Source organism: Dermochelys coriacea, chromosome 1 (assembly GCF_009764565.3).
Source record: "Dermochelys coriacea isolate rDerCor1 chromosome 1, rDerCor1.pri.v4, whole genome shotgun sequence".
NCBI classification, from domain to species: Eukaryota; Metazoa; Chordata; order Testudines; family Dermochelyidae; genus Dermochelys; species Dermochelys coriacea.
In genome coordinates, this window is record NC_050068.2 from 8475142 (window position 1) to 8500390 (window position 25249).

The 25249-nt window shown below is 41.2% G+C and overlaps 1 protein-coding gene across 1 annotated transcript in view; it reads right to left on the reverse strand.

Moving 5' to 3' along the window:
- The window catches only part of LOC119849331 (disintegrin and metalloproteinase domain-containing protein 20-like), a 168947-nt gene that overhangs the window by 38309 nt on the left and 105389 nt on the right, over positions 1 to 25249 (reverse strand). Inside the window, exons 15-17 of the mRNA XM_043504015.1 lie at positions 21658 to 21763; positions 8683 to 8866; positions 1199 to 1276 (exon numbers count right to left, since the gene is read on the reverse strand). Of these exons, the coding sequence (XP_043359950.1) occupies positions 1199 to 1276; positions 8683 to 8866; positions 21658 to 21763 (368 nt within the window). The remainder of the gene's footprint in view (positions 1 to 1198; positions 1277 to 8682; positions 8867 to 21657; positions 21764 to 25249) is intronic.

Genomic DNA, 25249 nt, shown 5'->3' on the forward strand with positions numbered 1-25249 from the left:
AGGAATATAGACCTAGTGAACTACAGTTTTAAATTGAGTTTGGATGTTAGTGCAAGTGATAGGCCCAAAGCTTGTGACCAAACAATGAGAAGAAAAGAGGCTGAAATGAGAAGAAAAGATGTTTGTGTTAAATTTTTAGTTACCGTGGAAATAACAGTATTATCTTATTTAAGGTTTGGGTTCAGATGCAGTAAATAATTCTTTAAAAATAAAGAAAACATCATTAATTGGGTACCAAGTACAGTAAATTATTGATTACATATACTAATTTATTATAAAGAACTGCTTAATCCAGGAGCTGGGAAGGTATCACCCACGTCTGATCCTATTTTGCATATTTGGGCACTGCTTACAAGTATATTGTTACTAATATAAATGTGTATATGCTGGTATTTGTATTTTGAATGTAATCAAACACCAACTGGCCTTTAGATTAATAAAGGAACACTTGAGTAGAAGCTAAGTTATGGTGAATGTTAGTAAATGTATTCAGAAAATGATTTCCAAAAGTACTGCTTCAGCATCCCAGTCTCCTATAGTGTCATCACACCTTTCTCTCCTTCCTTAGGATGAATTGTATCTAGCTTATATGGGTCTAAAACCCTCCCATACCCATCAGGCTCTGAGGGGACTTCTTAACAGGAGACAGCTGTTTGGGTTTTTTCCCCCCCTCACCCTCTACAACAGTTCTCTCTCTAAAAAAGGGATGAAAGATGGTGCAAGCACTGAGCTTGCTTCTGGAAGCAATGAAGTGTGCAACCCTCTACAATTTCTAAATGCTATCATTGTTTGCTCCAAGACGCATTAGTGTATTATGCTCCACTTAGGGCTATTGTTGAAGATGACAGGAAACTTTAATCTTGTGCTATGAGAATATAACACCCGAGTTTTTTGTTCTGCACTGACTCCCCAGCTGACTGTAAGTGCAACATATAGAAAATAATTTATTGGCAATAAAATCCCAAATGGCATGAGATCTGGCTATTTTGCAGATCTGACTGTATCATATGCGGCTTTACATCAGATGGTGCATAGTTGATAAGATTCCTTCTCAAAATACTTTAATTACTGCTTTTTAAGATCTTGTCCACCTAAAATAATCTTAAGTCTAACATGAAGCATCACTTCTAAGAGACTAAGTTCAGTGTTCTACATATTATACTCAAATTCTGAGGATATTAAAATCTTTACTACTTACCCCTCTGTTACTGCATTTTGTGTAATTACAATCGTAATCCAGAATTTTTATATTGACACATGTCCTGTTTATACATATCTGTAAAAGTTAACAAATAAATATATATTAGATAAAAGGATGACATTAGGAAAGCCCGTATTCTGACTGGTTATTAAATGTTGAAGCCATGCTAAAAGTCAAAAAGAAAGGTTAATGGTAAACAAATGTTTTTTCAAAATTTCTTAGCACAGAGTCACACACTTGAGAGTGCGTATGATCTTGGCACCACAGTCAAAATCCTCTAGAAAGCAGGTACTAAGGTCACGTATGTGCTTACTTGCAGAACAGAGTTACTTCCACTTCTTCAGCACCCATATCAGAGACTCTGAAGAAGTGGGGAAGGTGGATCTATTTGGACAATCTACTCAAAGAATCAGTTTCAAGCAAATAGCACTTCTCCTTTAAGTATTTTTTTAGTGTAAAGCCTTGCACTATTGCTTTTTTGAAATAGATATCAGCTGCCAGTCAAGAGAGTAATACTGGATGAATGTGGGAATTAAAGTTTTAAGGAGCAGCTATATGTGGTACCAGCTAAAAGTCATCCATAGCCTCTTGACTACTGCAATATCCTTTTTTCTAGTGTCTCCACATTGCTCCCCATGCATTGAAAATTATCACTGTAGCTCAGTTTTCTCCCCATCCTTTGTATTCCTCTACTGCCTCTCCCTTTATTTATTTATTATTGCATTTACATTTCTTATCTTCACTTGTTACTCTGTCACCGGGTCAGATTTAATAATTTTGGACAGTATTTCCAGGATTACTCGATAGACAACTAGTCTGTCATTTATATCCTATGCCTTTTGCAGGATTAAGGAGAATTCCTGCTGGGGAGATTCCCCAATGAGCAGCTGCACAAAACAGAATCTCGAATATCAAATGGACATTTAGGATTAAGATTTGTGCTTTATAAATCAATCAATCCACGGTTGAAGATCATATGGGGAGGTGAAAGCAAGGATGTGAGTAGCTACTGGGTCAGATGGGGCATCATCCTGAAATTCCTAGGATGATGGTGGTAAACTGAGATGAGAGGAAAGTGGTCCTTTCCCTGTTCTTTGTCTAAATCACCTGGTGGTGGCAGCATACTGTTCAAAGACAAGGCGAAGTTTGGTAAGCTGGTAAAAATAAGCTTAGGGGGTCTTTCATGCAGGTCCCCACATCTGTACCCTATAGTTCAGAGTGAGGAAGGAACCCTGACAACAGTGCTGGGGAGGAGCTGGTGGTTGTGATACATATAGGTATTAATGACATAGGGAAAGGAGGAAAGAGGGCCTGGAGGCCACATTTAGGCTGCTAGGTAAGATATTGAAGTTCAGGATCTCCATGGTAGCATTTTCTGAAACCTTTCCAGTTCCACGTGCAGGGTCAGTTAGACAGGCAAAATGGAAGGGTGTCAATGCATGGATGAGACGATGGTATAGGGAGTAGGGGTTTAGGTTCATTAGGAACTGGAGAACCTTTGGAGAAGTAGGATCTTATACAGGAAAGTTGTGCTTCACCTAAACCAAAATCGAACCAGATTGCTGGCATGAAAAATTAAAAAGGTTGTACAGGAGTTTTTAAACTAAGGCCTGGGGGGAAGCCAACAGATGTACAGGAGCACACGGCACGAACAGACATCCAGTACTGGAGGATATCTACATCCTAGTAAAGAGGAGAGTCTGGATGTTGGTAAAGTATAGAGGAACCGAAGAGAAACAGTCAAATGAAAAAGAAAAAAAAAAGAGAGCCATTCAATTACATCACAAAGGCAGGCAACTAAAAAGTGAAAATTTTAAAAGTGCTTGTATAAAAATGCTAGAAATCTAAATACTAAGATGAGTGAGTGCCTGGTATTCAATGAGGATATTGCTATAATAGCCATCACAGAAACTTGGTGGAATGATGACGACAATCAACGCTTGAATAATAAGAGTACAGCAGTAGGAATAAACTACCTGGACCAGGATAGTGATGGTGATTGTGAAATGCTCCCAGAGATTACAGAGGCTATAAAAATAGAAAATGTAATAATAATGGGAGATTTCAACTATGTCCATATTAATTGGGAACATGTCACTTCAGGACAGGATGCAGAGAGAAAATTTTTAGACACCATTAATGACTGCTTCTTAGAGCAGCTACTCTTAGAACCCACAGGGGGAGAGGCAATTCTTGATTTAGTCCTAAGTGGCACATAGGAACTGGTCCAAGAGTGAATATAGATGAAACGCTCGTAAATAGCGAGCATTATATAATTAAATTTAAGATCCATGTGGGGGGGCATGGCAGTAACAAAAGAAACCCAAACACTAGTACTTAACTTCAAAAAGGGGAAGTACAAAAAAAATGAGGAAGCTAGTTAAATGGAAATTAAAAAGAACAGTCACAAGAGTGAAATGCCTGCAAGCTGCATGGAAACTTTCTAAAAATACTAGAATAGAGGTTCAAATTAAATGCACACCCCAAATTAAAACAAAGTAGTAAGAGGATGAAAAAAATGCCACCATGACTAAAAACAAGAGAGTAAAAGAGGTGGTTAGAGACTAAAAGACTTCCTTTAAAATTGGAAGTTAAATCCTGCTGAAGAAAATAGAGAGGAGCATAAACTCTGGCAGGTCAAGTGCAAAAGATAATTAGGCAGGTCAGAAAAGAATTTGAAGAGCAACTAGCAAAAGGCTCAAAAACTATATAGCAAAAAAAAAAAAAAAAAAAAAAAAGTACATCAGAAGCAGGAAGCCTGCCAAACAGTTGTGGGGTCACTGGATGATCAAAGTGTTAAAAGAGCACTCAAGATAAGGCCATTGCAGAGAATCTAAGTGGATTTTTTGAATCTGTTTTCACTGCACTGTTTACCCCTTTTTTCAGATAATTTATGTATGTTGAGCAGCACCAGTCCTAGAACATATCCCTGAGGAACACCACTACTTACCGCTTTCCATTCTGAAAACTGATCATTTATTCCTACCCTTTTTTCCTGTCTTTTAACCAGTTACTGATCCATGACAGGCTCTTCCCTCTTCCCCATGACTCCTTACTTTGCTTAAGTGCCTTTGGTGAGTCACCTTTTCAAAGGCTTACTGAAAGTCCAAATACACTATATCCATTGGATCACTCTTGTGCAGGTGTTTGTTGACCTCAAAAGAATTCTAATACATTGGCAACACATGATTTCCCTTTAGAAAAGCCATGCTGACTCTTCCCCATCAAATTGGGTTAATCTAGGTATTTGATAATTTTCTTGTTTTCTATACTTTCAACCAGTTTGTTGGGTACTGAAGTTAGTCTTACTGGACTGTAATTGCCAGGATAGCCACTGGCACCTTTTTAAAAAAAAATTGGTATCTTATCTTTCATACAGTCATCTGTTACATGAGCTGATTTGAATGATAATTCCATATTTGTGTTCCTTCAGAACTCTTGGGTGAATGTCATCTTGTCCTGATGACTTACTACTGTTTAATCAATTTGTTCCCAAACCACCTTTATTGATACCTCAGTCCAGGACAGTTCCTCAGATTTGTCACCTAAAAAGAATGGTCAGGTGTGGGAACCTCCCTCACATCCTCTGCAGTCTCAAAGAAAAGGTCTTTCACAGTATTTTGGTACTCAATGCAGGACAACGGCAATGGAAATGAAACAAGCTGCAGAGTTAGCTGCATCTGAGAATGCTTTAATTAAGTTCTTGCTAAGAGCTCACCCTCAACTGTGATGGCCTGGATGTTCCACAGAAAGGTGTTCAATAAAGCTGTTGAACTCCATATAGTTGGTGTGGTTATACTTCACAATCACAGCAAAATGGTTCACTATCCTAAAAATTGTAGGGCTGCAGTTGAGTAACTTATGACAAAACAGGTTGAGGTATTTTTGCTCCTGATCATATTGTGTAGATTTAGTTTGGTTTTGTCTGCCATGTTCATTGATGGCTTTGACAACCAAGGAGTTGGGTAAAGGTTGAGGAAATAAAAATTCAGATTTTTTTGGCAGAAATTTAATATTTTTTTGTAGTCTTTACATGTAGGTGGTACAGCTGCCAAGGTTTGCCAGATGGTCTTGGTGGGTTTTAGTAAAGTATCATTTACCGGTAAAGTTCCTCAAGGTGAGGCTATCAGATTCAGAATGTCTAAAATTGTCTATGCCATAACTCTTGGAGCTCCTCTAATGGTATCTGTGGCAAGTCAGCAATTTGTTTCATCCACTTTTGAAGCGGTTTAAAAAATTGTCATCCGGAGAAGGTGGGGGAGGCATCATGGCCTCAGATGGAGAAGAGTTGATATTTGTTTGTGGAGAGACCTTTGTGTGTTCATGCCTCTTTCTCATCAAAAGTTTCTCCTTCAATTGAGCTTGTTGAGGAAGAAGAGATGGAGCAAGAGACCATCTCCCCTGGTGGTCACTGCAAGGAAAACTTGGGGCTCTTGAAAACTATTTTTGATAGTTAGCCCAGGGGTACCAGTGTGGCCACAGAGGGGAGCCATAAGGCACAGGAGACTGCAGGCAATGCTGTTCATATCAAAAAGAAGGGACATGGGTTGTCTTGTCTCTAGACCCTCTCTTTACGTAAAGGTGTCAGGGAGGTTGTTCCTTTGTTGGCAGGTAGAGGAACCTTGCACAGAAATTTGGGAATCTGAAGAGAGGGAATCTCAACATATCTAAAGGAGGTGGTCAGCCTAGCTCGGAAAGTACTGGAGAAGCAGATGGTACTGTAGAAAGATCCAATCCCAGTGACCCTGTCAATCTCAGTACCAACATGCACTTGGCACCTATTAAAGTGGGAGACAGAATATCAGGGTTGGAAGGGACCTCAGGAGGTCATCTAGTCCAACCCCCCGCTCAAAGCAGGGCCAATCCCCAACTTTTGCCCCAGATCCCTAAATGGCCCCCTCAAGGATTGAACTCACAACCCTGGGTTTAGCAGGCCAATGCTCAAACCACCTAAGTTATCCCTCCCCCCATCTTGTCTGAGACAAACAAGTCTCTTGAATATCTAAACTTCTGCAGTACCAGGTAGATTTGCATAAAGAATGAATGAGTTTTCACTAGAGTGGAACTTGCTTTGAGAGGTCCCACCTGGTGGAAGCTATCGCTACAGAAATTGTCAAGTGCTTTGGAAGTACTGAAGTAGCATGAGATGTCTGGTTAGACTTTGTCAGTACCGAACGAGTCAGGGTCACTTGTCGAGGTACCAAAAGCAGCACAGGCAGCTCTGTCAATACAGCCTTTCTGAAAGCCAAATGTTTTCAATCTCTGCTGATGCAGTTATGCTTAGGTGGTACAGAGGTATGCTTGGTACCATATGTCTTTGAAGAACTTGGAGTACCTTAGGAGCCTGGAACCTAAGCAGTACCCAGTCTCTGATTTGATTTCAGAGGAAACAAAGGCTTTTTTGAAATAGACTCTTTATGAGGAGAACTATAACTTCTCTTCTTGGGGGCCTTCCCAGTACCCTCTGGTGTCTTTTGCCATGAAGCTCTGTGTGAACAAGGTGCGGAGGTTAATGGTGCACTATACTTGCTTAGAAACTGATGTATGGGGCAGGTATCTTGGCCTGGATCCAAGGCAAGGGCAAAGGAAGTGTTCCATCATAAGGAGCCTGAGCCTAATTTCCCTATATTTTTCTAGCTGTGCTTTTAAAAGTTGAACAAATATTGAACTTTTGTTGGATATGCATGTCCCCCAAACAAATACACTGGAAATGCCCACCACTGATCGGGATAGATTCCCAGCAGGTGAGGTAGTGCTTGAATCCTGGAGACCCTGCCATATCCTGGTTAAAATTGCCAAGGGGAAACTTGCAGGTAGGGAGGAGGAGAAGGGAAGGGATAAGGATTGGAAAAATAATCCTCAAATGAATATAATACTTAAAGTAGAAATCAATAGCCACACTAAACTAAACACTACAGGATGCTAAAGCTAAGCTTTGGGAAAAGCAGTGGGCATGACAGACGCTTCATCTCAGGCAGAGGCAGCTGTGAAGGAACTGGGAGTGGTTTGCTCCCATAACTCTAGATAGCCTTGGTATGGGGCCTGAGGATGTCTGCAGCATATGTGAGGGCCAAACAAGTACAGCTACTGAAAATCTCTGATCAAAAGCACATGGGCTCACTGGAAGTGGAGCACCCACAGGGCCAGTATCTGAACAAGAAATGTTATTTTTAAATTTCCTGGATTTTTTTCCATTTTTAAGGCTGACTTTAAAAAGCTCTTTTAAATACTCAGCTACAGTGGATATTGAAGGCTTCAGAATATTCTACTATGATGTCTGTCACCAATATTCAGACATGAATACATGGATTTACTTACTTAACTTGAGACAGTGTATACTATGCACCTAGGAGATTGGATTGTACTGACAATCTCAGGTATCAAAATAAAAATACATTGACAGTCGACATATAAGCAGCTAATTAGGTGGATAAACTCCTGTATACAAACCCAATGGAAGAACAACAGTGCTTAGTCATCCCATCAGTTGTATCTTTACATGTGATGGAACAAATAGACCCCATCTGCGTCTATTCGTTCCAGCTGGATGTCTGTCCATATTGTATGCTCCTTTGCATCCAGTATTTTAAACACTTAAGGATTTTGCATCTAGATTTGTAGTTCAAACCCAGAATGATATCTAGGCAGAGAAGGCTTAATTCAAGTCTAACTATACTCAGAGCATGTTGCAAGATGAACTTTTTTGTAAAAAAACTTTCTTCCTAGAGACTATTGTCTTTTTAGTCATGCTCTGGCATATACTGAGCAAATGAAGATGGATTCAGACAGTTTAGAAACTTCAGGAGGGAAGAATACATCTAGGGACAGATTTTTAAAGGCCCTTTGGCGGAATTTTCAAAAGTACAGTGAACCGCAGACCCCTACTTACCATTTCTCCATCCACTGCATAAAAAGGAATAGAACACATGCTACTCCTTGTAGAGGGTTAAGATGGGCTTCTTCTGCTTGTGGATGAGAACAGGTTGTCCTTGTAGGGATTCATAGATACTAAGGTCAGAAGGGATCATTATAATCATCTAATCCGACCTCCTGCACAACACAGGCCACAGAATTTCACCCACCCACTCCTGCGAAAAACCTCACCTATGTCTGAGCTATTGAAGTCCTCAAATCATTTTTTTAATGAATTCAAGGAGCCGAGAATCCTCCAGCAAGTGACCCAGGCCCCATGCTACAGAGGAAGGCGAAAAACCTCCAGGGCCTCTTCCAATCTGCCCTGGAGGAAAATTCCTTCCTGACCCTAAATATGGCAATCAGCTAAACCCTGAGCATATAGGTAAGATTCACCAGCCAGATACCCAGGAAAGAATTTTCTGTAGTAACTCAGATCCCACCCCATCTAAGGCTTTTCAAGTAAGGGGACAGAAAGAAACCTGGAGTAGGGAGGAGGAGTTCAAGGCCTCCCTCTCCATTTAATCTCTGTTCCACCCCATTCACAAATCTAATTATACTTACAGTACCTTGTTATCACCACATGCTGTGCCATCTCTCACTGAGCCAACATCCACCATGTCCCTCCCAGCATGAAATTCTGTACCCCAACACAAGATATCATCAACTGGAGTTTGAACTATGGACCCAAGACTTTTCATTTGAGGTATTTTTTTAACATTAACACACTGCAGTCTTCCACACAAGACATCCCTGAAAGAAAAACAAAACAAAACAACCAACAACAGTTGCTTAAAGGTTTATATGAGATTTGAAGTACTCTGTGTGAGAGTTGTGGTGCCATGTTACTATTGGTGAGGCTTTGACTAGAGTATGTGTCCAGTTTTGGGAGCCACACTTTAAAAAAAAAAGATGTAGACAAATGAGAGTCCAGAGGAGAGCAACAAAAATGATAAAGGTTTTAAAAGGATAGGTTAAAATAACTGGGTATGTTTAGTGCTAAGCAAAGAAAGCTGCAGGGAGAGGGGGAAAGGGGTACCTGAAAAATGTCTTCCAAAATGTTAAGGGCTGTTATACATGGAGAATAGTTGATCACTGTCCTCCATGTCCACTGAAGGTAGGACAAGAAGTAATGGGCTTAATCTGCAGCAAGGGGGATTTAGGTCAGCTATTAGGAAAAACTATAAATAGTGTCCTATCAAATTTATGGTCCATTTTGGTCAATTTCACTGTCATAGGATTTTAAAAATAGTAAAGTTCATGATTTCAGCTATTTAAATCTAAAATTTTATGGTGTTGTAATTGTAGGGGTCCTGATCCAAAAAGGACTTGTGGGGGAGGGAGGTTACAAGGTTATTTGTAGGGAGGGTTGCAGTACTGCTAGCCTCATTTCTGCACTTCTACAGGTGGCGGTGTTGCCTTCAGAGCTGGGCAGCTGGAGAGTGGTTGCTTCTGGCCGGGAGCCCAGCTTTGAAGGCAAAGCTGTTCCAGCAGCACTGCAGAAGTAAGGGTGGCAATAACAAACCATGCCATCCATATTGTGCATTGCTGCCTGCAGAGCTGGGCCCTCAGTCAGCAGCTGCCAGCCTCTGGCCACCTAGCTCTGAAGGCAGCAGAGCAGAATTAAGGGTGGCATGATATAGTATTGGCACCTGCACTCCAGCGCTGCTGCTAGAAGGGCAACACCTTCAGAGCTGGTTACCCAGCCAACAGCCACTGCTCTACAGCCACCCAGCTCTGAAGGCAGCACAGAAGTAAGGGTGGCAATACCACAATCCTCCTAAAATAACCTTGATACTCCTGTGCAACTCCCTATTGGGTCAGGACCCCCAAATTGAGAAATGCTGGTCTCCCCCATTAAATCTATGTAATTTAGGGTAAAAGCACACAAAAGACCAGATTTCATGGTCTGTGATGCATTTTTCATGGCCATGAATTTGGTAGGGCCTTAACTATAAAGGTAGTCTAGCACTGGAACAGGCTTCCAAGGGACGTTGTAGATTCCCTGTCATTGAAGGCTTTTAAGAACCAGTTACACAAACACCTATCTGGGACGGTCTAGGTTTACTTAGCTCTGCGTCAACATGGGTAGGTGGATTAGATGACCTCCCAAGGTCCGTTCCAGCCCAACATTTCTATGATTCTAAGCGATCTTTTTGAACTATGTGGCCAGCTGGGGAATCAGAGGTTAAAAGTGTGGTAAGAGGAAGCAGAAGGGGTGGAAGCAAGTTTTCAGGGGGAAAAAGAAGGGGTTTGAAGAGTCATTTAAAGAAACAGAGCGTATAGTCTTGGACAGCAGCCAACTTCTCCTGCAACCCTGATCCTGCTTGCTACAAACCAGAACTTCAGCCCTTTCTGCTCCTTATAGCTCAGAGAAGGTATAGTGTAGGAGGTCATACCATCTTTACTGTTGACAGGAAGAGGAGGATGAGGAGTAGGTTGTGGTGGCAGCACCATCTGCCTGGTGATTGTATTACCCACTGGTCATAACTCCCAAAGGAAAGTCCTGCAGGTGCCAAACTCAGTCAGACCTACTGAGGAATCATGGTTGATTCACCATGCCCAAGACCTGGTTGAAGAGTGGGAGAATCTCAGGCAAGGGGAATGTGCTCAGAGACACCAGAGAAGGGTCTGTGGTGGAGATACTTCAATATCAAAACAAAAATGGGTATTAAATTATTCTTACAATATAAATTAATTACAAACTTATTCACATCTTTCCTGAATATTAAGATTCATCTACAAGTCTGTTTTAACCAGGATGCTTGATGAATAGGAAAATACCTGTTATGTTTTTAGTTAGTTTTATTATGAGGTGCTCAAGCTAATCAAAGGAATTCCAAGAGGCTTCTGCTTTCTATCATCCTGGGGATAAGTCCCCCAGTATCAAGGGGGATAAAACCATATTTATGACTCCCAAGAGGGTATATACAAACTCAGTAAAGCTCCATTTTGAATTTCATTTTGCTTTAACTTTCTATGCCAATTTCTTACTATTTTTTTGGTTATAGATGTAAACATGGTTGTTGTGATGGGTGCTTTCTATAGAATATTTGATAGGAGTATTAATTCTGAAAACAGCAACTGGTAAACACCATTTGGTGTAAAAAGCAACTAAGTAAAAAGAATGTCTTATCAACACCAGGACACATCTGCCTGATATAAGGTTACCAGATTGGTACAGATATAAATCCTTATCTCAAGAAAACACTGTAGAGAAGATATTTTAGGAAAACATGGTCATGTAACAGAATGTGAGGATGTTCTTTATTCAGGAGATTCTATGGAGGAATGTAGGGATATGTTCTCTAAGCATAAAGTGAACCCTTCCCTTCTCTTTTTTCAAAGAAAAGCCTTTAAAAACATGTATAGTTTGAAAAAAGTTATAAACCTTTTGTTTATTTCTTATACTTTGAAATGGCAAACAGCTTTCTGAAATGCATGCTTGTAAATGTCACCTAAATGCAAAGCTTCTAATATAATTTCCTAATATCATTGCTATGTCAATGGTAAAATGTTGTACGTACCAGTATGGAATCTAATAATATAAACTACTAAACTGATTAATACAAGAAGCCATTTAAAGTATAGAATATTTATATTAGTGGGGGATTACTTAATTATTTAACAATACATAAGCAACTCCCTCACCCAACTCAGGAAAACAAAAATAATAAAGAATCAACAACTATATAAACTACAGTTGCTCTTTAAACATTATTGCATGTTTCAGAGACTGTTTAGAAAACTAAACTTTTAAAGAATGGGAGCATTACAATTCTGTTTGTTTTTTTTCAAAAAGACCTATGTCCTGTTGAATTCTAATAAAAGTGAAAGACTAGCTCAGAAAATGGACTGGATAAAAAGAAAGAATTAAATCTCCCAAAACAATCTAGTACTCTTGTCACAGAAGAGCAATGCCAATTAGAAGCATATGCATTATTCATTCATTAAGCAGACTGCATATTTAGAAGCTGAAGGTTTCACAAAAATCAACACTTGAAGGAATGGAGCCAGTGAAAGGAGGACAAGTGGCCAACTTTAAATATAAGCAAGATTGAAAGAGGTGTATTTTCCTATAGTTTCATGACAATAGGAAGAAGAGTATAAAAAACTCAGAAGTGAGCACCCATCACTCTCACAGCCTCTGCTATGACACAACACTTATCAATTCATCCTGCCTATCTGTACAAACAAGGTGCTACAGATACATAAGAACAAAGAAACTATCACCAGAGCAGCCACATGGAAACCTCCCCAAGGACAACCTCCTGAAAGGAGGAGAGTGAGAGGACGTTAACGAGAGTGTTGTCAATGGATTAGATTTAAAAACTCTTGTCATTGGTTTTATTGTGATATTGAAATGCTTTTGTAATTAAAGATGTTAATGGTTTCTCCTTTTAGGTACCAAAAGGTTAGACCCTATATTCCTGGAGAAAATACCAATTATTGTTAACAGAAAAAGTGGGGATTTAATTGGATTTAAGATCCTTAAAATTCCTTAATTGGCCTGTTTTTAAGACATCTCCTTAAATGACTTCTAAGTAATTAATTTAAAGATTTTGAGTTCATTAATTTAGTTAAGATGGTTTACTATGCTCAGTTACAAACTGTATGTTTTTCCTGATAACCAACAGAACTCCCCTTTCCTGAAATAAAATTATTTTGCCAATTGTGAGAAAGCAAAGTGAGATGGAGCAAGAGAGCTGCCCTGTGGGAGATTTGAAGTCTGGAGCAGGCTTGCTAAATGAGTACACCAGAGATATTCGGCACAGGGAAGGAACCTTAAGCAGTGGATTCCTTATAGGAGAACTCAAGCAGTCCTGGGGGAAGGAGGATGGACAAACTGATTCTGAGAAGCCGCAAGGGAGTGTTTGGCCAGGGCAGGACTGGGCAGATGCAAGCTGATGAGACTCTGGGAAGGAACCTTTTTCATTTGCTCAGGCTCTGAGGTAAGAGGCATAACCTAGGATAGATTTTAGGGATTCTGTAAGTGACTGGGAAAATTCCTTTTTTAAGTTTTCTGACTTTCACCCCAAGGGAGTCTGTGTTTATGAAACAGACTTTCATTAAAGTTTCTTGACTTCTTATTAAACTAAACTGCTAGACCAGATCCTTATGGGAAGGAAGGTGATGGGGTTGAGTGGAGAGGACACAGGTCACCCCTTCATTGCTCTATATCCATTTATTAGCAGTCTTGCTTTCTAATGCTATGTTAACATTGGACTCACCATAATTTTGGGAAATAATATCTCTTGTTAAATTAAGAAGAGAAAAGCACCCCACAGGCAGTTCAGGAGAAGTAATCTTGAGGTTAGTGAGTTTGACTGCTTCTTTTTCTCTCTTTCAGGTTATTTAAAGTTACAGGATCAGTTGGAATTGTAAGAACACAAGAATGGCCATACTGGGTCAGACCAAAGGTCCATCCAGCCCAGTATCCTATCTGCCAACAGTGGCCAATGCCAGGTGCCCCAGAGGGAGTGAACCTAACAGATAATGATCAAGTAATCTCTCTCCTGCCATCCGTCTCCACCCTGTGACAGAGGCTAGGGACACCATTCCTTACCCATCCTGGCTAATAGCCATTAATGGACTTAACCTCCATGAATTTATCTAGTTCTCTTTTAAACCGTTATAGTCCTAGCAAAGAAGAACTTCCTTTTATTTATTTTAAACCTGCTGTCGATTAATTTCATTTGGTGGCCCCGAGTTCTTATATTATAGGAACAAGTAAATAACTTTTCCTTATTCACTTTCTCCACACCACTCAAGATTTTATAGACCTCTATCATATTCCCCCTTAGTCTCCTCTTTTCCAAGCTGTGTTTTGGGACTGCTTGATCCTTTGTTCCCTAGATCATTCTCGATCATCTTTGATTAGCCTCAATCAGCCTTGTGATCACCCTCCCACTGTGTGATTAACAAGAAGGTAGGGCTGACCTAGGAGAGGAGAAGGCCTTAAAAGCCAGAGGCTAAGTGACCAAGGGGAGCTAGCAAACAGGAGAGTTTGTAAGAGGGAATCGTAATATAATCACCATGGTTAGGAAGGGCCACATCGCCAGCACAAACAGTGCTTCTGGGTCCTGCACCTGCAACTGTATCCACACAGAGAACCTAACCATGGATGCCTCTACCTGATCCTGGTGTGGATTTGCAGAGACTGTGGCCTGCATTTCCCACTGACAGAAAGCCAGGCTGGGGGGGGACTGTCAAGTGTGATGTAACTGCTGGTGGAGTCTCTCAGAAAGCAGGTGGAGGAGCTACAGGAGTAGGTGGCTAGGCTGAGGAGCATCCATGCCCATGAGGAATTAATTAAGAGTATTCATATGGAGACTTTCAAGGCTGAGAAAGCTATCCAGCTAGAGAGGACTGTTGTCATGCCACTGGGGGAGGAGGATATGGCTCTGTCACAAATAAGTCAAAAACACGGAGACCTGGGAGAAGGGTTGGAATCTGGGGGAGCATGGGCCATTACAGCCGGATAAGGAGAGAGGTTGTTCTAGATTTGATTTTGACTAATAGGGCGGAACTGGTTGAGAATTTTGAAGTGGAAGGCAGTTTACATAAGAACATAAGAATGGCCATACTGGCTCAGACCAAAGGTCCATCAAGCCCAGTATCCTCTCTTTCAAGAGTGGCCAATACTAGCAACTGGGAAACGAGTCTAAAGGGAAAAACAATTGAAAAGTTGGCAGTTTTTCAAAGAGACGTTATTAAGGGCACAAGAGCAAACTATCCAACTGCTCAGGAAAGCAAAGCAGATGATCTTAAGCACTGTGCAAAGGGTAAACAAACCCCACTGTTAACATCTGAAATAGCCCACACACTACAAATTTCACATGAGTCCTGAGAAGTTTTAGACATTTCTTTTTCATTTTACATTTTCATTTCTTTTCAATTTTTAGACATTTCTTACCTACCCCATTTGAAGATTATGACAGCTAGAGTACTATAACCCTGTAGTGATTATTATTAGAAATAATACACAGTAGATACCTTATCCAATTCAAATCTCTCCTTTTATCATAATCCCAATTCAGAGCCAACTGTCATGTGAGCCTGAGAACAGAAGTTCTTTCTTCAGGAAGGAGTGGTCTTAGTACAGGGGAGTACAGTGTATTTCTGGTACTTCCTAATCCCAAAGAAGAACTGAGATCTTTGTTTTGTAATAGACCCAAAGAAAAATCAATTTCTTGACCTTAGCTCAACCAGGAGATCTTCAAGCATCTGAAACGCAAAAAAAAGTCCTACAAAAAGTGGAAACTAGGTCATATTACAAGGGATTAATATGAACAAATGAGACATGCATGTAGGGATAAAATTAGAAAAACCAAGGCACAAAATGAGATTAAAGGGTAATACATGAGAAGCAAGAGAAAGACCAAGGACTGGGTAGGCCTGTTACTCAATGACGGTGTGGGGAACAACAGAAAATGTGGAAATGGCAGAAGTGCTAAATGACTTTGTTTCAGTTTTCACCAAAAAGGCTAGTAGCAATTAGACATCCAACACAGTGAATGCCAGTGAAAATGAGGTAGGATCAGAGGCTAAAATAGGGAAGGAAGATGTTGAAAATGACTTAGACAAGTTAGATGTCTTCAAGTCAGCAGATCCTGATGAAATACATCATGGAATTCCCAAGGAGCTTACTGAGCAGATATCTGAGCCAATAGTGATTATCTCTGAAAAGCCATGGAAGATGGGAGAGATACTAGAGGCCTGGAAAAATGCAAATATAGTGCCGATCTATAGAAAAGAAAATAAGAACAACTTGGGAATTACTGACCTGTCAGTTTAACTTCATTACCCAGAAAGATAATGGAGCAAATAAGCAAGCACTCTATTTGCAAACATGCAGAAGATAATAAGATGATAAGTAACAGTCAACATGGATTTGTCAAGAACAAATCAAGTCAAACCAACCTAATATCTTTCTTTGACAGGGTATCAAGCCTTGTGGATGGGGGGGAAGGGGTAGATGTGGTATATCTTGACTTTAGTAAGGTTTTTAATATGGTCTTGCATGACATTCTGATACACAAACTAGGGAAATACAACTTAGATGGAGCTATTACTTAGATGGAGGTAGGTGCATAACTGGTTGTATAACCATTCCCAGAGATTAGTTATCAGTTGTTCACAGACAAGCTGGAAGGACATATCAAGTGGGGTCCTGAAGGGATCAGTTCTGGAACCGGTTCTGTTCAAGATCTTCATCAATGCTTTAGATAATGGCATGGAGAGTACACTTATAAAGTTTGTGGATGATACCAAGCTGGGAAGGGTTGAAACTGGTTTTGAGGGTAGCATTAAAATTCAAAATGATCTGGACAAACTTAGAGAAATGGTCTGAGGTAAATAGGATGAAATTGAATAGGGACAAATGCAAAGTACTCCACTTAGGAAGGAACAATCAGTTGCACATATACAAAATGGGAAATGACTGCCTAGGAAGGAGTACTGTGGAAAAGGATCTGGGGATCATAGTGGAACACAAGCTAAATATGAGCCAACAGTGTAATACTGTTCAAAAAAAGTAATCGTTCTAGGCTGTATAAGCAGGAGTATTGCAAGCAAGACACAAGACGTAATTCTTGTGTTCTACTCTGCACTGATTAGGCCTCAGCTGGAGTATTGTGTCCAGTTCTGGGAGCCACAGTTCAGGAAATGTGGACTAATTGGAGAAAGTCCAGAGAAAGGCAACAAAAGAGATTACAAGCCTAGAAAACATGACCCATGAGGGGGGATTGAAAAAATTGGATTTGTTTAGTCTGGAGAAGAGAATGAGGGGACATGATAACAGTTTTCAAGAACATACAAATTTGTTACAAGCAGGAGGGAGAAAATTGTTCTCCTTAATCTCTGAGAATAGGACAAGAAACAATCGGCTTAAATTGCAGCAAGGGCAGCTTAGGTTGGACATTTGGAAAAACTTTAATTGTCAGGGAGATTAAACACTGGAATAAATTGCCTTGGGAGGTTGTGGAATCTCCATCACAGGAGATTTTTAAGAGCAGGTTAGACAAACACCTGTCAGTGATGGTCTAGATGATGGTTGGCCTTACCATGATTGCAGGGGACTGGACTAGATGGCCTCTTGAGGTCCCTTCCAGTCCTATGATTTTCAAGAATGTAACTTTTGTTACAAGTTCTCCACAGAGAGCCATACAAAAGATATTGAAAAAGAAATAAGCATTTGTTAAAAAGAATAAGGTTACTATTATCTATGTCAAATTCTACTTATTTCTTGACCAAACATCCAAGAATCGTTTGTATGTTAGCCAAAGTTTTTGGTTAAACTCTAATGTTAAAGAGGATTTTTTTTGACAAATGATGTTTTTTGTCCTAGTAGTCCTGTACTTTCTTATCCACTCTTTACTCTGAATTTTAGATGATCCTAATATTGATGTTATCAATAACGTGAATTTTAGCTAGACCGTAGCATGTTATTAAATAATGGATTGTCTCCTTTGTTCTCAAACTTCTGTAAGGTTCAGAAATGTCCAGAAAGGAGCTACTTGTAATTTATGGGGGGTAAGTGTTTTCTTTAATTGAGAAGATAATCTATTGAAGTATGCTTTTAACTCATCAGGCATTACTCTAATAGATTTCTGACATAATGATTTGGTGATAGAACTTTTTTGTAAGTGATAAAATAGTGGATGGTTGAATAAATGTCCATAGCTTATCAGTTATGTAAACAAAATACCATGGTCAATAGTTCATTTTCTCTCTCTTCTGTAAACACAGTATATAAAGAGATACCTGTTATTATAGATGTGTGCAGTAATGGACAAAATGGTTTAATTGCAAATGGATGCTCATAAATGTTCTGTAATTAATACAATTAGTAACTGACTAAATAGAAAGGAACATGTAAGGTGTGTTCTATAATCAATATTTCAGCAAAACAGTAACGTATGGAATAATGTCTAAGCATTAAGTGCTAACTGTAGTCACAGATGGTGCTAGCAGTGAAATTAATTACAAATATAATTGCCTTATTGGTTCAATGTAAAGATAAAATTTGAGAGAGGAGTGTTCTTTGTTCTGAACAGTATGTCAGAGGTGAGACTGAAGGAGTTAGTCAGACATGAACTCAAATAGGCTGCCTCACTTCTCCAGTCTCAGATTTGGTACATATGTTTCCTTTTCTGTATTCTGTATAGTGCTGCATTGAGTACTGCTTCATTGTCTTACTTAAATAAAGCTCCAGCTGAGTTATTTGACATTATGACATATTAAAACCAAGCAGACAACACATTGGTTTTCCCCTGTGTTCTATTTGTTTTGTTTATTTGGTCTTTAATAAAATAGCCACAATTAACAATTTTAATTATTTTGCTTGATTTTAAATCATGGTGTGTTCTACAGTACGTGAAAGAATCCCTGTGACTAAAGTAGTGAACATCAAATCTGAGTTGGCAGTAAGAGAAACAATTAGTAAAACCTGGACTAACATTTCTTGTTTCTGTAGACTAGTAGTGGGCAAACTTTTTGGCCCGAGGGCCACATCTGGGAATAGAAATTGTATGGCGGGCCATGAATACTCACAAAATTGGAGTTGGGGTGCAGGAGGGGGTGAGGGCTCTGGCTGGGGCTGTGGGCACTAGGGTGGGGCCAGAAATTAGGATTTCAGGGTGTGGGAGTTGGCTCCCAGCTGGGGTGGGGGGGGTGGAGTGTGGGGTGGGGTGAGTGCTCCGGCTGGGGGTGCGGGCTCTGGGGTGGTGCTGGGGATGAGGAGTTTGGGATGTAGGAGGGTGCTCTAGGCTGGGATCAGGGTGTTTGGAGGATGAGAGGGGGCTCAGGGCTGGGGCAGGGTTTGGGGCATGGGGAGAAGCTCGAGGGTGCAGACTCTGGTCAGCACTCACCTCAAGCGGCTCCTGGAAGCAGCAGCATGTCCCTTTTATATCTCCTATGTGGAGGTGTGGCCAGATTGTGGTTTCCGGCCAATGGGAGCTGTGGGGGCAGTGCTTGGGGCAGGGTCAGTGTGCAGAGTGGAGCCCCGGCTGCTCCTATGTGTAGGAGCCAGAGGAGGCCATGCCTCTGCTTCTGGGAGCCGCCTGGAGTGGCCCCTGTCCCTGCTCCACAGCGGGAGCTCAAGGGCCGGATTAAAATGGCTGGCGGTCCATATGTGGCCTGCAGGCTATAGTTTGCCCACCCCTGCTCTAGACTAAATAAGTTTATTTTGTTGACAGTGTTGCTGTAGCCATGTTGGTCCCTGAATATGAGAGAAATAAGGTGGGTGACGTAATATCTTTTATTGAACCAATTTCCGTTTGTGAAAGAGATAAGCTTTGAGCTACACAGAGCTTTTCTTTTTGAAAGATTGTCTCTTTGACAAACAGAAGTTGGTCGAATAAAATATATATTCCTCACCCACCTCGTCTCTAAATAAACTTTAGTAATTTCAGGTATACAATTACTTGGCACACAACCACCTTTCCATCCCACAGATAAAAGGAGCAGCTAGCCCTGTACACATAACATTAACTTCCTGGCAGTTTAGAAGAAACTGAAGTCAGAGATTGACTATGCGGCAGGGACATTGCACTCAGTCTGCAGGTGAAATAGGTCATATGTTACTTGCCAGGTAAAAATTAAGCAGGCAAGACACACTGCAGCTTGAGGGCCACATCTCCACCTGGTGCTGCTCCAAATGAGTGAAAAAAAGTAAAAAGTACACTTCACTGGGGAGCACCCTGACTGAACTAAACTAATCCTATAGAAAGCAACAAATTAAGGAGAAATAGTCACCAACACAAATAAAGACAAAACTAATTATGAACATGTATTGGGAAACTTGGGAGGATCAACTATTCAGCCTTTATTAACAGAGGATGAGAAGCGTGAGGCATATAGACCAGACTATAAAAATTGAACCCCCAAAATTCTGTTTTAGGAAGAAAAGATCTGTTAGTGAATTAAAATCTATCCTTTCAGTCAGATTGTGTGTTTCAAAATGCTGCTCAAAGTTGAGACACTGAGTACCAACACATAATGGGGAAGTTGTAAGCATCTGTCTGTAGACTAAGGAATTGTGCTCTATAGGCATGCCTGATTGGATGTATAAGTGGTGTTTTCCTATGATTTCAATTTCAACTTTTTTGCTAGACTTGCGTCACTTTATTAATTTGAATTGGGCTTTTTTAGGACATTTGAGATAATGTCTGTGGACTGGGCCCCTGACTTCACATTTCTCAGAATACCTTTGGACCTACTGACTGGATAAGTTCCTCAAACAGTGGACTTTCTGAGCCTGAAAGTACCAGAATGGGGAGGCTCTTGCTTTCAATAAATCTGACCTAGTCAATCCCCATTGGGTATGCCAGTGACCTCAGAAGGTGAGGGTCTCACTCTCATTTGCCAAGGGAGTCCCAAGGAAGAATTCCAAGGGGGAAAACCTCCCATTCACCATCTTCAAAAACTGAAGGAAAGGAAAAGCCTTGCTGCTGGCTTGTAGGCTACAAACTGTGGGTTGCTTGCCTGCAATGACAACTGCCATAGCTGCTGCTGTAGCCCTTGGTTGAAGGCCTCTGGCCTTGCAATGTTACCATGTCTGAAAGAATCCTGTGCTTCCTCCACCCTCCTGGCTGACCATCAATGTGTAAGAGTCCAGCAACAAGCAACATCTATGAGCAAGTAATCTAGTCACCAAAAAGGCGTTCAACACAAAACAGCAGAGCTGAGTAGACCATCAGCTAATCTTTTCAACTGTGTACCAGCTTCTTGAAGCTGAATGAAACCACAAGAGTTGGGAGAATGTTTTCCACAGCCTGGGCTGCACAGAAGAATACGCAGAACTACCTTTAAAAAAAGGTCTAGCCTTAACAAATCCAGTTGGGGTGAAAATGAATGGCTTAAACTATATTGCTGGTAAAAGGCTGCTCTGCATCTCTTGTCACTTATGATTTTCCTACACTACTTCTTAAAATAAGGGGGTGTAGCAAGGCAGTCACCCCACTCCAGTTTGGAAGGGGTTAAAAACAGCCCTGGGAAATGTATCGGAAGCAGGGTAGTGCTGGGGAAGGGCAAGAGGAGCTGGGGAGCTCTTGCCTGGCAACGTCCCTGGCTGAGGCCTTGTTAAGGCCTATGAAGGTACTGGGACTGCAGAGGTGTAGCCTGGAGATAGGCAGAGGCAGCTGGTCCTACCCCCTCACCAATGGTGTGTGGCCATTACAGACTGCAATGTGCCCCAGGGAGAGGGGGGCTAGATGAGGACTGGCAGTAGCCAATGAGGCAAGGTTGGTATAGGGGGTTGGGGTTCCCCTGGGGTTCCAGAGTGTGGGGGCCCTGATGTGGGGCAGCACCCCAAGGAAAGGGGCACCAGTGTCCAGGAAGGACATGGGGCCTCTGGCAGGCAAGACACTGGCCAGCAGGAGGCACTCAGAGTGCTGGAAGTGAGCTAATTCCTGGACAACCAGCAGGAGGTGCTGCAGCGGTAAGTCTGCGATTTGCTACACAGGCTTTTATTTACAGTGGTTTCTTCTTAGTACATTTTCCAATGGATCAGAGACATCAATATTTATATAAAAAAAACTTACTTGTCTTGACATTTATTGTAAGTAAGTCCATCTCCACCGCAATTGCCACACCGGTCACCTTCAGTATTCACTGCTTTGAAACAACTCAGTGGGGCCAGATATGCTGCTGCAAAGGGGGGAAAAAGAGCAAGGTAAATGACAAGACAGAAAAAAAGCACACAATGCATTGCACTAATTCCTCCAATCATTTCAAGGGGTTAAGGGGAAACTGAAGTTGTTCACCTGTAACCAGAGTTCTTTGGAATGGACACTGCATATTCACTCATGGGAGGCACCCCTGGTGCAGATGTGATGGTGGAACCTTTAGGTAGCAGTGCCTGTTGGAACTCACATCCTCTCCTACCCCTGCCCTCACTGTTCCTGGATTTTCTGAGAGCAAGGCTATAAACGGGGGCACGGAACTTCACCCAACTCAGTTACGTGCACTGCCTCCTCCATGTCCCAGGTTGTACTTAGGACTCCAAGGAAGAGGGAGAGTGGGTTCAGAGTGCAAATATGCAGAATACATCTTCCAGAATTCTGGTTACAGGTTTTGTAACCTCTATTTCTTCAAGTATCCTCTGTATATTCCTACCCTTGGGACAGTGTGACAAGCATCAGGTTTCAGAGTAGCAGCCGTGTTAGTTTGTATTCGCAAAAAGAAAAGGAGTACTTGTGGCACCTTAGAGACTAACAAATTTATTAGAGCATAAGCTTTCGTGAGCTACAGCTCACTTCATCGGATGCATTTAGATGAAGGTGAGTCCTATAATGAGAGAGAGACTGAAGTACTGCCCTGACAAATTCTTCTGCATCCAATCTGGATGCTGAATCCAAAGAATAGGGGTTTGTAAAATGTTTGCAAAGAGCTGTCCATTGCAGCATTAGAGATCTGCGTAAAAGGAATATATCTAAGGCATACCATTGAAGCTGCCTTGGTCCTAGTGGAATATGTCCAAATACTCTCCAGAATAGAGTCTGATGCTAAAGTGTAGGTCTCATGAAAGCATAGACTAACCAATTTTGAGAATTTAGGAGACAAACTTTTTGTTATCAGGATAGGAAATGAAAAGATTATGGCACAATCTGAATCATTTAGACCTACTGAAATAATAAACTAAAGACTATTGGGCACCTAAAGTAAGAAGCATGTTTTCTCCTGCACAGGTGTGGCCTTGTAAAAAGAACTGGTGAGTCAATTGACAGATCAAGGTAAAATTCAGTCACCACATTAGGGATGGGAATGTAGCCCTCCTCTATCCTTATGAAAAACAATCAATGGTGGGTCAGCCATGAGGACCTGTAATTCACACACTCTTCTAGCAGATGTGATGGATAAGCTAAGCAAGAGACTTCAACCCCCATCAGCCCTTCACACTACATTTCCCTTTCTTCTGGGCAGCAGCCACATGACAAACCAGGAGTTGTAGAGAAGAAACCCCAGGAACTGCAGAGCCACACGCTGAACAGGTTGTGACTGCTGAATGTTACAGCTGGGTGCAGGTCTGTATGGGATTTATGGGGCAGCGGAAGAAAGCTAGTTCAGAGGGCCCCAATGAGATAAACTAACCGAGCCTGGTCTAGAAACCCACAAGGGCTTATTTTCTTCAACAGAGACTAGACTGGAGAGGGCACCCCAGGCACTAGTCCTGAAGAGCCCTGATTTTCAATAGGACTGCCCCAAGGCCCAAAACAAGAACCACCTATTGCAGACTTTGAACTGTAACTGTGAAGCCTCTATACCTAGGGTATTCAGACTTTCCCTCCCCTGCCAGCCCTAGCGCATTACCCTTTCACTTAACCATTGGGACCTGCCAGGGCTATCCTCTACAAGGCTTAGCTGCTGAAGCACCTACAGCACTTGTTTCTAAATTGCTGTACACCACGTATGCTCCTATTTCCTTAGAGATTTAATGTACTCCAGCACAGAGCAACCCCAGTAATTATACAGCTGTTAATGCTATCTCACTTGCTGCAATAAAGGGATTACTCTGCAGCAAGGGAGATTTAGATTAGCTATTAGGAAAAACTTTCTAACTATAAGGTTAGTTAAGCTCTGGAATAGGCTTCCAAGGGAGGCTGTGGAAGCCCCATCACTGGAGGCTTTTAGAACAGGTTGGACAAACACTTGTCAAGGATGGTCTAGGTTTAGTTGGTCCTGACTCAATGCCTGGGGCTGGACTTGATGGCCTCTCAAGGTCTCTTCCAGCTCTACATTTCTGTGATTCTATGATAAAAGCTGTTTTAACTGAGTTAAAATAAACACCATTCTGCTATTAGCTCAAATGGAACCTTCATTAGTTACTGGAGCTTCCATGCTCGTTAAGGGTCTTTAATGTGTATAAAGATTTACTGAACCCCTTCATAAAGGTCTTAACTGTGTTCTGTGTGAACACAGATGTGTTATCTATGAGAGAGTGGTATACCAATATAGCTGCTAGATGGACATTAACTGCTGATAAAAAAAAATTGAAAGTTTCAGCTGTAGCAGTAATTCTAAGAAAAGTAGGACATGAACCAGTAGAGAGCAAGACTGTTCTAATTCTATCAAAGACCAATAGCCTAAGTTGTCAGATCTGGATGATCAACTCTCCAACAAATCTGGGCAGAAAAAGGAGAGATTGACAAACTACTTTTGTTAGATGGAGGACTGGGAACCACTGTAAATATCTTGACCACAATGGAGCCACTAGAATTACTTTGGCTCTGTCCCATTTTATCATTTTTACTACCTTGTGGATGAGAAATGTGGGGGAAAGCATACAGAAGACCTTGCTGCCAGTTTATCAGAAATGTGTCTGAGCTAGATTGGCTGTCTCATCCTGCTCTTGAGGAAGAACTGGAGCATTTTTGCCTCGTTGCAATGAGATCCACATGCAGATGATCACCGCAAGTTGGAAATATTCTGCATCACTGAGGTTTTCAGTGACCAGTCCTGGAGTTCTATTGCATTTCTGCTCAGTTGGTCTGCAATACTGTTGCATTCCCCTCCAAGGTGTAGCTGTACAGGAGAGATCTTCTGTTGAATACACCACTGGCCTGCATCCACTGCTGCTCTGCATAGATGTGTGGAATATATACATCCTTGCTTGTTTATATGATTTACCACTTTCCTTGATTGTAGCTGGCCTATGCTGTCCTTGAAAAGCTGACCTATGTTCAAATATAAGTGAGTCAGAAAAGATTTGTGAGCCCAGAGTATTGCTCTGAGTTCTAGCACATTGATGTCTAGTTTATTTTCCTGGGAGTTCCAGTGGCCACAAATTGTCAATGTGAGCTCCCCTGCCCAGGCTGGATGTAGTTGAGGTTATTGTTGATTCTCCTGGACAGTTGAGAACTATTCTCTTCACCTTGAGAAACTTCATCATGACAGAGGCAAGGTCACACTCCTTGTTATGATCAATATTAGAGACATATCTAAAATATGTCTGTATTTTTGTCAGTCATTGCTGAATAGACCACATTTCCAGCTGGGTATGTTTTACCTGCATAGCCAAGTCTGAGGCCCATTAATCTGAGCAAGAAGATTACTGACATGGTGCACCAAGGCCATGGCTGATTGAATCTTCGCCACCATTTCTTCTGGCAAGAAGGCTGTGCTGATATAGGACTC